Source organism: Tursiops truncatus, chromosome 10, assembly GCF_011762595.2.
Source record: "Tursiops truncatus isolate mTurTru1 chromosome 10, mTurTru1.mat.Y, whole genome shotgun sequence".
In the NCBI taxonomy this organism is placed as follows: Eukaryota; Metazoa; Chordata; class Mammalia; order Artiodactyla; family Delphinidae; genus Tursiops; species Tursiops truncatus.
In genome coordinates, this window is record NC_047043.1 from 34,642,263 (window position 1) to 34,657,544 (window position 15,282).

The 15,282-nt window shown below is 53.5% G+C and overlaps 1 protein-coding gene across 1 annotated transcript in view; it reads left to right on the forward strand.

Annotated features, from left to right (window-relative positions):
- KIF6 (kinesin family member 6) overlaps positions 1 to 13,603 on the forward strand; it is a 387,265-nt gene extending 373,662 nt beyond the window's left edge. The window contains exons 20-22 of the mRNA XM_073810765.1: positions 5,184 to 5,273; positions 6,889 to 6,995; positions 12,325 to 13,603. Coding sequence (XP_073666866.1) covers positions 5,184 to 5,273; positions 6,889 to 6,995; positions 12,325 to 12,335 — 208 coding nt within the window. The 3' untranslated portion in view covers positions 12,336 to 13,603. The remainder of the gene's footprint in view (positions 1 to 5,183; positions 5,274 to 6,888; positions 6,996 to 12,324) is intronic.
- Positions 13,604 to 15,282: the final 1,679 nt, after the last annotated feature.

A 15,282-nucleotide genomic window follows, 5' to 3' on the forward strand; every position in this document is an offset into this window, starting at 1 on the left:
GATGGCTCACGGACCCAGCCTCTCCGCAGCATGTGGGATCTTCCCAGACCGGGGCACGAACCTGTGTCCCCTGCATTGGCAGGCGAACTCTCAACCACTGCGCCACCAGGGAAGCCCTCCCCCACTTTCTTGCTCTACCTAACCCTTCCCACCCTACATTCTTTCTCCCCCTTTTCTCCTCCTCCTCCCGATGCTTCTCCCCCCTCCTCCCAGGCTCCCTCTAGGCCAAGGCCACTCTCTATTGTTTGTCCATTTGTCCATCCCTCTGCCAGCTTCTCTGAGAGAGTGTCCACCCTGGAATGGGTCTAAGAACTGGCCACTGGGAAGGCCTCCTAGGATCTCCTCGGGAAACACCGTTAGAATCCTCCCCCAGCATCTACCTTGTCTGAGAGGCAGGGCCTATCCTGGCCTGGCCTTCCAAGATATTCCTAAGGTATCCCAAGTTAAGGTGATCCCTGGATGTGCTTGCCAAAAGATCCTTAACCTTGACGTTCAGAACCTTGGATCTCAAAGGTGCCCATCAGCTCACCATGGGTTACCTGCAAGGAGTCCCCTCAGTTTAGACTTTCACAAAGGGTGCTCTTCTGGGTGCTGGCCCTCGGGCAAGCCAGCTCCCCCTTTGGGTTCCCCTCATCTCATCTGTAAGATGCGTCGAGGTCCCTCTGACACTATTCTTCCACGAGCAGGCGAGTGTCCCGGGGCCACTGCAGAGCTGCTGGGACAGGAGAGTGAGAGTCCAGCTGCCTGTCTCCCCTGAGCTCCAGAGATGCTGCTCCTGATGGGACCACTGCAGCCCGGGGGCTGGTCCTCTTGCTCCTTGGGTTCTGACAGAAACCTGATTTCATCCCTTCCCCAGGGATGCTCTGGGCCTGTGGGCTGATCACACTAAATTCACAACACTGTGATGGGCAACCATCATTAGGAGGCCTAATTACTATTAATATTACTTACTAATCCTTGTGAAGGAAGGTAATTAATTAAAGGTAATTCTGATGGCTGTTGTGCGCTCTCTCCGGAAGGAATGTCAGCGTGAGAAGTGAATTCACCGTCAAAGGCTCGTGGGTCAGGAGAGAGGACAAAAGTCATGGTATGACCCTGAGGGTTCAGAGGCCGAGCTATGGCACCCAGGGATGTTCCTGCAGCCTCGGGGCTGGAGGAGCCCCAAGCCATCACACTGCGCCATCCTCCTGCGGGAGCTGCTCAAGGCAACGGGATGGGCAGCTGGGCCTCTGCAGAGGGTGCCGGATGCCCCCATCTGTCCTGTCACCTCCATCTCTGCCCTTTTCCACCCGCTCCCAGCCCTCAACAGTTAGCACCTGCGAGCACTCCCTGGAATCTTAGAAAAGGCTCGGCCGGGAAACCATTGAGTTCATGAGCCATTTGTGTGCCAGTGGCTTGATCTTGCGAGACTTGCTGCAGCTTCCAAACTGACCGTAACCTGGTGTCATTGCAGCACCTGCGGGATGGAAAGCCCTTTCTCCTTCCCTAGTTGAGGCCTGCACCAGGAACCATTCGGAAGGAACCCTAGGAACTTGCCTCTGTTCTCCAAAGAAAGGCATGCAGAGCCTGCCACCTTGTGGCTGCCTCTGGTCCTACAGTGACCTTCCGCACAGATGCTCAGCTCACCCGAAGACTCAGTGCAGAGTCTCTGGGATACTGGGAAATAGACATCTGAGGGGGAAAAAAAAAAATCCCAGGCTCTGATTTCCTTTCCCGTTTGTAGAACCCACATTCCTGAGACGGTGGAGGCAGGCCCAGGGTAAGAGGCCCTGCCCTGGCTGAGACAGGAGAGGGCAGAAGACAGGAGCTGGAGAGGAAGCAGTGCTTACGGCTGGGACAGTAGGTTATTGGGCCTGTGGAGAGCCTGGGGCTGCTGACGCGTGCTGAGCAAAGCCAGAGCACCTGTCTCTAACCCTGCCTGCCAGTCACCCCAGAGTCCCCACCTGTGAAATGAGGGTTCTTAGGTGACTTCGGAGGCCTCTTTCTGCTCCGATATTGTGTCTAAGCAGGACATTGCAAAGCAAGGGAGTCCCTTCATGTCACTGACATCCCAGGATAGCTTGCCTCTCCACCTCCCAAGGGGTGCTGTTGGGCTCCACTCTTTCCCAACTGAGAATCCAAGGCAAGGAGCGCACATCAATTAAATGGGCAAAACTGCATCTGCATGAGCTGTTGGGTCTAACTCCTCACTCAGGGAGCACAGAGCCGGTCAGCCAGGGCCACCCAGGCTCAGTCCATGTGGCCAGGGATAAGCCATGTGTCTCCAGCATGTGTTTCCTCAGAATGCCAGAGCTGAGTCCGGTTAATAAAGCACAAGTTCTGAAGCCTCACAGAGCTGTGATTAGATCCAGATACTGCCACTTACGACTGGGCAACTTGTAGAATTTCTTTAACCTCTCTAAGCCTCAGCTTTCTCGTCCATATAATGGGGATGGTGAGGCTATTGAGAGGATTAAATAGCGTAATGTTTGCAGAGCACCCTCCCAGGACCTGGTGTGCAGAGAGTGTCTATAAAGGACGGTTGTGATCATTGTTGTTTTTGTTCCACGACCACAGCTGGTACATGCAATGCTCTAGCAATGAAAATTAGTGTATAAACCATCTGTTATAGACCGAATGTGTCCCCAAAATTCATATGTTGAACTCTAATCCCCAATGTAAGGGTATTAAGAGAAGGGGCCTTTGGGACCTAATTTGGTCATGAGGGTGGGGCCCTCGAGAATGGAAATAGTGACCTTATAAAAAGAGGCCAGAGTCCTAGCTTACTCTACCATGTGAGAACACAGCAAGAAGTCGGCAGTCTGCAACCCAGAAGAAGGCTCTCACCACAACACAACCACGCTAGCACCCTGATCTCAGACTTGCAGCCTCCAGAACTGTGAGAAATGAATTTCCATTGTTTATACGCCGCTCAGCCTGCGGTATTTTGTTATAGCAGCCCAAAGAGACTCAGTCAGAAATTAGTACCAGAAGTGGGGTGTTACTATAACAGATACTTAAAAATGTAGAAGCAGTTTTGGAACCAGGTAATGGGTAGAGGCTGTCAGAGTTTCGAAGCACGTGCTAGAAGATGCTGAGGTTGTCACGAATGGACTTTTAAAGGCAGTTCTGGTGAGGGCTCAGAAAGGAAAGAGGAGAGCTGTAGAGAAAGCTGCCATCTTCTTAGAGAATACGGAAATAATCGCGTAGAGAATGTTGGTAGAAATATGGATGGTAAAGGCCATTCTGGTGAGGTCTCAGACAGAAATGAGGAACATGTTATCGGACAGTGAAGAAAAGGTGATCTTGTTATAAAGTGGCAAAGAACTTGGCTGAATTGTGTTCATGTTCTAGTGTTTTGTGGAAAGAAGAACTTGCGAGGGATACAATTGGACATTTAGCTGAGGAGATTTCTAAGCAAAGTGCTGAGGGAGAGGCTTGGCTCCTCCTGATTGCTTACAGCAAAATACAAGAAGAGAGGAAAGATTTGAAGATGGAATTATTAAGCAAAAAGGAACTAGAACTTAAAGATTTGGAAAACTCTCAGCCTATCCATACAGCAAAAAATGAGAAAACATCTTCAGAAGAGAACGCTAGGAGATTAGTGTGGGTGTGAATCCAGACTTCATCAGCCTCCCAGCAGAAAAACTGCCAGACTGAACTGAAGCAGAAGGAGATGGGAGGAAGAAAGGAAGGCTGGTGGACTTCTGAGACCTCACAGGACAGGACCACAGAACTATTCTGTTGTGAATGGGCACTATCCTTCAAGACAAGGGAAGAATTTCCCCAAAGGCAATTCAGAGATCATCACAGCTGCCTCCTCCATTTCAAAAAGGGAGACGATAGCCTTGCTTTCAACAATCCAGACAGCCTCTGCCCAAGGCTGTGGGGGTGGGGCCGATCAGCAGAACTGTGAGGGCACGACCCCTGCCCAGCAGAGCTCAGCAGCAACTCCACCCATGGGTCCAGAAGACAGGACCCTCACCCCAGTGGGTCCGGAGGGTAGAGTGTCAAGCCAAAGAGGATTGTTCTCAAGCCCTAGGATCTCATGAAGTTTGCATTGCTAAGTTTTGGACCTGCTTGGGACCTGTCACTCCCTCCTTCTTTCCTGTTTCTCCCTTTTGGAATGGAAATGTCTATCCTATGCTTGTCCCATCATTGCATTTTGGAAGCACATAACTTGTGTGGTTTTACAGGTCCACAGCTGGCAAGGCATTTTTGCCTTAGGATGAAGCATACCTTGAGTGTCACCCATATCTAATTTAGATGATATTTCAATGGATGAGATTTTGGACTTTAGAGTTGATGCTGGCATAAGTCGGGGGCTGGTGGAATGGAATGAATGTATTTTACATGAGAAGGACTTGAATGGGGGGAGGGGCAGGGGCAGAATGTTATAAACTGAATGTGTTGTCCAAAAATTCGTATGTTGAAGTCTAACCTCCAAAGTGATAATAGTCTTTGGAGGTGGGCATTTAGGTCATGAGGGTGGGGCCCTCATGAATGGGATTAGTGCCCTGATGAGAAGAGGCCAGAGACCTAGCTCACTCTCTTTCTACCATGTGAGAACACAACGAGAAGTTGTCAGTCTTGACCATGCTGACACCCTGATCTCAGACTTGCAGCCTCCAGAGAGAAATAAATTCATGTTGTTTAAGCCATCCAGTCTGTGGTGTTCTGGTATAGCAGCTCGAACTGACTAATCATCATCCACAACAGAGGATTCTTGGCTTCTGCCACAGTCTGCTTGGGCTGCCATAGCAGAATGCCATAGACTAAGCCGCTTAAACAACAGGGACTTATTTATTTCTCACAATTCTGGAGGCTGGGAAGTCCCAGATCAAGGTCCACAGGATCCACTTCTGGTAAGAACCCTCTCCCTGGTTTGCAGATGACGGCCTCCTCTCTGTGCCCTCACCTGGTAGAGAGACGGCTCTGATCTCTCCTCCTCTTCTTATAAGGGCATCGATCCTATAATGGGGGCTCCACCCTCATGACCTCATCCAAACTAATTACCTTCCCTCCAATTACCTTCCCTCCAGATACCTTCCCTCCAGATACCATCACACTGGGGATTTGATTTCAACGTATGAATTTTGGGGAGACAAACTTTCAGTCCATACAGCTCCTAGATATAAACTCTAAATTTCTCTTCTGTAAACCTCCTCCCATACCTTTTTCTTTTGTCGACTTGTCTCTTGCAGTGACGTATATGCCAGGAAAATCCTGCCCTTGCCTGGCCCCCTCCTGCACAGCCAGGAGCAGAGCAGCCCCAGCATCCCCCTGGAGGACAGGTCTGTGGTCTTCCCTCTCTGACACCTGTGACAGCCACTGCTGTGGGTGCAGCAGGCTGAAATCGCCAATCTGCTTCCCTCACAACCCAAGGAGCCCCTTGTGCAGTGGCTTCACAGACAGAGCCCAGGGCAGGCCTCCGCCGTGGTACCCCAGGAATTCCCTGGGATCTCTCACAGATGCCAACTCCCAGAGCCAAGGAATTTTCCCCGGGGTCGCTGGGGCCCCATGCAGGCAGAGTGGCTTCATGTATCCTTGTAAATGACGTACCTGGGGCCATTCAAGGAACAGGAGCCAGCCCAGGGGCAGTTCCACGTGGCCCACCAGCCCTGTGCAGAGTCCCCAGGCAGGGAAGGGCATGGAGTTCAGAAGCCTGGCCTCAGGGCTGTGAGCCATTCACTCCAGGATGAACAAAGCCGGCGAGGCCCCTCCCCAGCACGTGTCTCCACGCCCTCTGACTAGAATACCTGCATGCCCTCCTTCCCGTGGCAGGCAGGCCGTCCAAGGGTGAACTCCACCCACCGTCCCTCCCAGCCCTGGACAGAGCACACAGCTCCAGAGCTGTCCCAGTCTCCCTGCCGCAACTCTGCTTTAGCACTTCTCACTGACTTGCAGCTGGAATGCCAACAATTACACGTGATAACGAGCAACCCTTTGCTCTGTATAATCCTCGGTGCCTTCTAAGAGAGTGGATGCTGTCACCTGCTGTGTGGAGTGACAGGTGTGAGGATGGACGCTTGGCAGAGCCGGGAGAGTACCTTGCTTTGAGTTTTCTCAAGGGGGATTTTATGTATAGGAGGTGGATGGAAAAAGAGGAGGGAGAAGGTGACATGCATCCCTCCCTTTTTAAGGGGATTTCACTTCTTACAAATCTCATTGGCCAGAACCTGGTCACCTGACCACACATAGCTGCAAAGAAGGCTGGGAAATGCCGTTTTTTAATGTGGCAACTTGCTGGGCTAAATATTATGGTTCTGTTTTTAAGGAGAGAAGGGAGAAGACTTATCTCTGTCTCAGGAGCAACTAGCTAAGCCATGGTAGGGGATGGGGATGCAGTGGGGACACATCCTAAAGGATACGACATCTAAGTTGGGTGCTAAAGGAATCTGGCCCCAGGTAGAATGGGCTTGGTTTGGGTAAGTTAGGGGCAGGGTGGGGGGAGGGTGTGGGTGCAGGGAGAGGAAGGTGGGGTGAGGGGATGGAGAAGATGCCGAGAGAAAGTCTGTGCTGCTGTGTAAGGGTCTGAGGGGAGAGCAGCCCAGGAAGAGGAGACAGCGAGGCAAAGGGCCTGAGGCCAGAAGGAACTTGGTGTAACAGAGTAGCAGGGTGGCCGGAGCACAGTGAATGGGCCCACATCACACAGAGACGGAGTTTGAATTTCATTCCAAGAGTGATGAGAAGCCACTAAGGGTTTGAGCCAAAGGACTGGGGGACACGTGCCTCGTCTGGGTGCAGAAGGATTGCTGCGGGGGCTGCAGAGAAGGAGGGGGGCGAGGAGGCAGGAGCCCGCAGCCCCTGGGGGAGATCCAGTCAGTGAACGTGGGAAAGCACTATGGAAAGGTGAGCGCTGGGGCCAAACATAAGGCGTGGTAAAGTGTGACCTGTGCTTGTCCCCAGGATCCCGGAGAGGCCAGTGTCGTCGGTCCCGCTCACGGGGGACAGCCAGACAGACTCCGACATCCTGGCGTTCGTCAAGGCCAGACAGAGCATCCTGCAGAGGACAGGTCAGTGCACCTTCCCTGGCAGCTCCTCCAGGGCCATGGTCAAGGGGCCGCGACGGGGGGAGGCTAGAGCCGAGGAAGCTGGAAGCTTCCCGAATGTTCCTAAAGCCTCGGGCCTGGCCTTGCAGTCACTCCACGTGTGCCTGCCTCGGCCTCCTCCTGGAGAAAGCCCCAGAAGGCAGCACTGGACACACCGAGACAGGCCAAGGGGGTGGCTGGCCCAGGTGCCCCGGCCCTGCTTGGCAAAGCTGCTCTCCCTCCTCCAGATCTTCAGCGTCTCTTGTTGCCTGTCCCCAGAGCCCACTCCCCTCTGCCCAGCCCTCTCCAAACAGGAAGGGCTGAGTGATGGTTTGGTAACTTGTTTAACCCCTGGCTCCAAATTTCACTCTCCTTTTGGAGCGTGGTCCTTGCCAGCGAGTTGGAGATGTAAACACCACTTAAAAGCTCAGGCCTGAGGACATGGTAACAGTTACAGAAGAAATATGTGGTGTGTCAGAAACAGGATGAGAAAGAGAAGACCCTTCCTGGCCTCCATCACTGACCTCTCCCCTTCGTCTTGGCACCGGCCCAGCCACCGTGGACAGGCCTTCTCTTCTCCTTCCTTCTCCCTGGAGACCCACAGGGACTAGACTCCATCCGGGGCCCCCTACCCCAGGCCCACTTTTAGTCTTAGCCTCATCCCAGCACTGTAATCCAAAGGCTACTCGTCAGGCTCGGCATTGCTTTCACATGGCAGCAAGGCACCCTGATGGGTGAAACGGCCGACCTGGATCCTACGATGTCCGACTCCTGCCCCGAGAGGCCTACACGCAGCTTCACCGCCAGCTCCCTGCAGTTTAGATAGTAGGAGGTTTGCACATGGACAGAGCACCACCAGGAAAGGGTGGCCTTTGTCATATCGTCCTCACCCTCGCTGGGATGCCGGCCCGCTGACTGTTCTTTCTTCTTCACCACTAGCACCAGCAGCATCAGCGCCATTGTCAGGTCTTTTCTGAGACCTGGGACCCGCCATCTCTGCCACCAACCTGCCATGATGCCCTGACCACATAACTTGCCTTCTCTCATCCTCAGGTTCCTTGTCTAAAAAAGAAAAACAATTGAATTCAGATTCAGTGCTCTCCAAGGCCCCATCTCTCCCCCAAATACTCTAATGATATGTATCAGACACAGAACAATACTGAACAGCCAATCAGTGAATGAACACTGCATTTATTAGGCACCATCTGTATGTCAGGCCCTGTACCAGTGCTGGGGCCATATCAGTGAACAGGGCAGACTCAAGCCCTTTACATTCTGGAAGGAAGAAGACAGACAATGACCACATCGACAAAGACATAAGGTCATCCGAGGTGCCAACGAGTGCTTTAAAGTAGCTGAAATATGTAATGTGTAGAGATCCCCAGGGACACGGCGGTGGGGGGAGAGCTTGAAACTGATGGCTGAAGAGTGAGGATGGCGTAGCCATGCGGTTCTGGAAGGGAACCTTCCACTCAGTCTGGGAAGAGCAGAACGTGACCAGCTCTGGAGGGGAAGGAGCTTGGCTTGGTTACAGGCGGGGGGAGCCGAGCCAGGGAGCAGGGCCAGATCACATGGACCTTGTAGGTGAGGGTAAGGGCCTTGGCTTCCATTCCAGGAGTGGTGGGAGCTCTGTGAAGAATTTGAACCATAGCGTGATGTGATCTGATCAGTGCTTTCGAAAGCTCGCTCTGGCTGCTGTATGTAGTGTAGGCTGTGGAGGGCCGGAAGCGGCTCACTTCTCAGGGAAGCACCTTCCCAGGAAGGTCCAGGGGGAGGGTGGCCGGGACTTACCCGCCGCCTGAATGGGACACGTGAGGGTCATGAAGACTCGCTTATATACTGAAAGGGAAGGCCCAGTGCTGGGTGTGGGGCGGGGAAGGGAATTTATGATTTGGGAAAGAGGACCAAAACTGCAGGGGAAAGTTCTTTGAGGAATTGGAGGGGATGATGTCCAGGACATAAGTGGAGGGAGTGGTTGGCTTTTGGGGCTGGGAGACACACCCCTCAGTGAACAAATTCATAAAAACCAACCGTTATTTGTCCTGTCAAGAAGTCTACAAATAAGCAATACTTTAACGTTATGTTTACTTAGCTTTTGTACACATAATAGAGATGAGATCATCCAACCTTCTCAGAAGAGAAGAGGCAGACACCCAAGGTCTATGTCAGGATGGCGTCTTCCTGCTGACACCAGGCCCAGCTGGTGCAGAAAGCTGGGCCGAAGACGGGGGCGCTTCTACCACAATGCGTGTGGCAGGTTACCAGTTATGCGTTTCTTCCGCATATATCACTCCCTCAACACGCCTGTAAATTACCCAGAGCCAAGAGTGCGATCCCCCTTTTGACAGGAGAGGAAACTGCTCACAAACGGCAGAGCCAGGAGGACCCTGGCCTCCCGTGCTCGCTCCACCGGGCCGTGCTGTCTGGAAAGCCACCCTGCTGGCGGGGGTTTTCTCTTGGCCTCCACCCTCCCTGCAGCTGGAGAGCTTTGTTCTCCAAACAAACAGCAGCCTGGAAGTAATTCATCAAAACAAACAGAAGTTCGAGGGTTCCATTTTTATTCTCAAGGGAAGGAAAATAATTCCAGGTTCTTAGTGACCATGGGGCCACAAGGAAGCTGAAAACAGGGTGACAAAGGGTCCCTCTCCAGCCAGGTCGGGGCTGAGAGGCAGCAGGTGCAGCCTCTCCCGATGCACAGATGGCCCAGGTCCCACCGCGCAGCGCTTTCTACGCAGCCCACTTATCAGGCCTCCCTGGCAGGCAAACACACAGGCCGGGGCCCAGGCACTTCCCCAGCCAAAGCAAACACTCCCTCTCCCCCGGCCTGGGCCCCTCTGCTCTTAATTTAGCGGCGCTGTCTGCCTGGGCTCCTTCAGAAGTGCTCATTACGGGGAATTTGTGACCGTCAGCCTGGGAGCAGCAGCCCAGGAAGAGTGATTTAACACAAGCCTTGCCCGACTTGTCCAGCTCTTGGACTTCACCAAGGGCCGGCATGAATCTACTTGACTTAGGATACGTGGAAAAGCTGTGGAGCGTTTAAATCCCTGCCAGGGGCGCACGTGGACAGGTGTATCTCCCCCCGTAAGGGGCGTTAGTCATCCATGGTTTCAAATGTGCTGTTTCTAACTGCCAAGGATGGCTTTAAGAGATTAACCCCTTTCTAGAGTGCCTTCTGTTTTGTTTTGTTTTTAATCTTCCTTAATCCCTGAGTTTGGAAGTATTTCTGTCTGGACGGGAACCTTGGTGTGACCCCCGTGACCACGACGCCCTCTTCCCCAGCTGGTGCCAGGAGGAGGCTCCAAAGCCCCCCGAGCTCCCAACCCCACCACCTGTGTTCTGGAAAAACCCCGGCTCTCCTTCAGTCAGGAGCCCTCCCAGCGAAGCGGAAAGAACACAGATCCGAGAGGGAAGAGACCCAAACACCAGGGCTGTCTCCGCCATGGGAGACCGTGGGCAGGTCACCTCCTCCAGCCTCCCTGTCACATCTGTCGAGTTCAGATTCCACCTTTGCCTGGGTGGTCAGCCTCTCCTGAGATAACGTCCATAAAAGTCCCCTGTAAACTGCTGAGCGCCAGGGAGCCATCATCGGGGAAGCTGGCCTCTGTGCCGAGGACTGGTCCAACACAGACCAGTGATTGTTTTGTAAAGGGTGCAGCAGTACCCTCCATTCTGGGAATCTACAGGCACAAAATCCCAATATAGACTGAGAGCTCCAGCAATTAAATAAGGTTCATAAAGTAAAGAGTGCACTGGAAATGGCACATCTGTCGTGGGCTGAGGTCCGTCTGTGTGAGGAGCTGTGTCCTGGTGACGTGCGCACTCTGAGCCCGGCCCTGCGCCCCAGCCCTGCCCCCAGTCATCACCGCGGGCAACTGTCTGCGGGGAAGGTGACAGTCCGGGGGTGGGGGCTGGCTCAGACTCCTTCCCACTCCTTCCCACTCATCCTGGCCCTGGGTGCTTGTCCGTGGGGCAGAGGAAGCATCAGAGCCGTGACTTACTCAGCAGCCACATGCCTGCTGGTCCCCGGGACCTGCCCTCGCCAGTCCTTGGAACAGAGAGATGCAAGCAATGGGTTTCAGCCTGGCTGTTCCTCAGAATCGCCCAGACCCACCCCAGAGATTCTGATTTAACCCATCCTGGGAGTGGCCTGGGTAGGAGGATTCCAAAGGGCTCCCCGGGGGTTTCCAGTCTGTAGCAGAGCTGGGAACCATGGGTCTGGGGTGACTAGAGCACATTACCTTCCCACGGTCTGGTGTGTCTGACATTCTCCCTTCCTGTCCTGGGATTCAATCAGGACAGCTAAGAACATCTTAAAACTAAGGACCATCTCCATTTAATTAAACAGTGAGGCCTGCCTGGGGTCTTGCACACAGAACTAGGTCTGCAGGACCAATGGCTCACAGCCTTGAATTGTTTTCACTCTCTTCCTCCCCATTATCTCCCACATTCGATGTGTCGCAGAGATTCTCCCCCAGCAACAGCAAGCGGACCACGCCCACACTCTCCCACTGCCGGGTCCCCACGGCCACACCCAGCTGCCCGTGCTGCCTCACCCCTCAACCTCTCTGCCTGCTGCAATTTTTTTTTAACACTGTGTTCTTTACCTGAGAATCTTCAGAAATTCCCTTTTGCTCTTATTAGGACAGCCAAACTTTAAGCAAATTAACTGCACGTCACTCACACTAGCTCTCACACTTTTCTGGTCCGGTGAGTCTGGGTGGGCCCAAGATTCTGCATTTCTTAACAAGCTCCTGGAGATGCCAAGGCTGCTGGTCCGTGGACCACTCTTTGTGAAGCAAGGAGCTATGCTAGCTACGTTGCTTTTGCCAGGTACCTTGTCTGCTCCAGCGATTTGGAAATGAGGAAGTGAGGCCCAGAGAACAAACATGTTTTGCCCAAAGTCACACCACAGGTTGGGGACCATCCTGGCTAGAACTCAGGGGTCCTGCTTCTTAGTCCAGAGAACCCTTCTCCATATCCAGCTATGGGAGGCTACAGGATGGAGCCACGTGGTCAGGAGGGGCCATCATGCAATACAATGAACATCTGGGGCAAAAAGCAAGGAGAGAATCTCTGCGAGAATTAAGTAGAGGGTCAGTGAAAATCGTGGGATAGGAGAAGGAGGGTGGATCCTGACTCAGAGAGATGAAACCTTTGCAAAGGGGAGTAAATGCAGCCCTGAGAGGTTAGGCCCTGAGAGGTGCCTTGCCCGACACCCAGAGCGGTGACCTGCAGCCTCCTCCCCTTGCCTTTCCATCCAGGAGGGGTCCATGCTCCACGCACAGCCTAACCAAGAACACTCGTCTCCTTTCAGGTTTCCAATAAGCGTCCACCATGCACTGCGGCAGCAAGAACGGAGTACGGATGAAGGCCCCGTCTTCAGCAGTGATCTGTGGGCTGCTGGGGGCAACCGGTGACTTTGATTCTGGTGGAGGGGCTACTTCTTTAAGGATGATACCTTGGAGGCTGCCAGTGAGGCTGGGGCCAGGCTTACGGTGCCATCCTTGCTGTGGCTGCTGGAGCTGCTGGCAGTCAGGCAATGCCAGGGTGCTGGGGCGGGATGAGGGCTTTAGCTCACTCTTGTGGTGGTGTTTCACGCAGACGATCAGAAACTTTGAGATTATGAAATAGTACCATCCTAGTGTAGTGGCAGGGGAAGCTCACACTGGTAGAATGAGGGGGAAACAATAATGGGTTATTTTTAGCTACTTACCCACCCGCTCCCCTGCCCCAGCCCCTGGTTGAGAAGCCCAGGAATGGCTGGGGCAGGCTACACAGCAGGTCAGAGCCAAAGACAAGGCAGTGGAATCCAGGGCATCTGGATGGCCAGTCCTGACCTCCCAGGCCGGACCCTCCGCCCATGGCCTGGACGACCCGTAGGCAGTGCCGAAATCAGCTGTATCTCCAGGGAGCCACCCCGCTGCCCCACTGCAAGGCCTAAGGACACGGCAGCACCCAGAGAGCAGCGGATGGCTCCAGGAGCTCTGCAGAGAGCTGAGAGGGGCAGTGTGGGTGCCCTGGGCCTCGCCTTCACCCCGCCTCTTAGGGCTCTGCAGGATTTGGGCCGATTCTCCCCGCTCCCACGGGGGGAGCGTCTGGTGGGGGGGTCTCGTCTCAGGAGCCCTCTCAGCATTCCAGACACGGAGCCAGCGGCCCGGTGGGTGGGTCACCCCATGCCCACCCGGAGCCCCTAGGGGAACTGCCGCCTACCTCAGGGTCCTGGCAGCAAGGGTCCAAGCCAGCTGCAGCAGGGGAGGGGAATGGAGGAGGGAGAGGGATGGCACCTGGAGATGAAGCCAACTGAATAAAAGTTCTTGTCCACTGCTCCCATTATCTCTGTCCCCTAAGTGCAGGCCCTCGCCACCCCAGAGAGAGAGCAGAGAGAGAACACGGCATAATCGGCTTCCCCCACCCCTTTTCAGGTCTGGGTAAAAGGATCATACAGGAGAAGCTAGATCATGACATTTCATGTCATGAAATATCATTAGAAAACTCATTTATATCATTAGATATATTTATATCATTAGAAAACTAATGCGAACGGGAGGACCTAGTTGTTGATATATAGCCAGTTAGTGGCAAATGTCCTCTCCTCGGGGGGTTTTCCCTGATCACCCCAACTAGAGTGACCCCCTGGTCCTCACTCTGTTATATTTTCATCATTACTACCTGACATCTTTCTTTATTTGCTTTTTTTTTTTTCCTCTTGTGGCCGTGCTGCATGGCTCGTGGGATCTTAGTTCCCCAACCAGGGTTTGAACCTGGGTCCATGGCAGCAAAAATGAGGAGTCCTAACCACTGGACCGCCAGGGAATTCCCTATTTGCTTATTTTTTAATGGTCCGCAAACCCCACCACCACCGCCAAGACTAAAAGCTCCATGACAACAGGGACCTGTCTGTCCTGCTCATCACTGTGTCCCCTGCACGAGCGGGGACTCAATTCATGAGTATCAGAGTCAGAACCAGCTCTCCTGCTTCTCAGGCCCCCACGACCTCCCTCGGGCTCTGTGACTGAGGCCCACTGGGCATTGTGGCCCTCACAGTTCTCTGGCACGTGATAAGTCCTCAGGAAAGTCCATAGAACCGGGGGAGGCCAAACAGCCCTTACAGCCTGATTCGAAAAACCTCCGCAGAAGTCCACAGGGCACACACATAAATACACGCACACTCTTTCTCTCTCAAGAGCCCTGAGGATGGTGTGGAGTGGGCCAGAGTCCGTCAGAAACAGCCTCAGTGTACCTGGCACACCTTAGTGCCCCGGCCCTCTGGAACTGCTTACAGTGTGTGGACCGTAGCTCCCCCGCCAAGAAGTTATCTCCTGGATCCAAAGGCCTTATTGACAGGGACATGTGGTGCGGCCCCACGCAGGGTGCAGATCCACCTCCTAGAACAATCACTAAGGCAGGAGAGGAAATGAAGAAGAGAGGAACACAGATAGCTCCCAAAGTCCCTCCCAAGGGAAGCTGGCCTCTGACGTGGACACCTGCTCCACCACGGTGCATCTGCCCCAAAGCTCTTTGGCCCCTGCAAATGGGAGAAATGGATGAAATGTTCTGAATAGAATCTCCAGCAATGCACCCAGGCTCAGTGGAGCCATGAAGAGGTCCAGAGTATCTGAGTTCACTCCAGGCCGAAATGTAGAGCTTTCCAAAATGTCTTCCAGAAAGCGGCCTGGCCAGTGACCCAGCCCAGTTCCTACTAGAACTGAACTGGCTCTGCCATTCCCTTGGCAGGAAGTGTCAGGAAGAGGGAGGTGTGGAATGTGACTTTCTCGGACCTTGAAAAGAGGGAGTTTCAGAAAGCAGATAGAGAAACTGTGGTAGATTAATACCTAGCCTTAATTCTTCACCCCCTGTAATAATAGAATAATAATATACATCCAAAGCTTTGCCATGGCCTCATGGGAGCAAAGTACACTTCCCTACCCCTTAAATTCGGGCTTGGCCCTGTGACTCGCTTTGGTCAGTGGGTTATTGGCAGATATGATACAAGCAGAGGCATGAAATGTGCTTGCATGGTTGGGCCTGCCTCTTGCACGCCAGTGATCTGCTTGGGAAGATCATGGTCCGGGCAGGGGCCGCCCCCTGAGCCTACATCCCAGAACATGCAGTGAGCAGACCTGAGCCCAGCCTGCGGCGCTGGAGCCTGGAGCAGAGTTTCCCCATCAAGCCCAGCCCAGGTCAGCTGCGCCCTGGCTGACCCAAAGACCCATTCTCCTGAAAATAAATGGCTGGTTGTCATTAGACACTGAGACTTGGGGTGGTTAGTTAT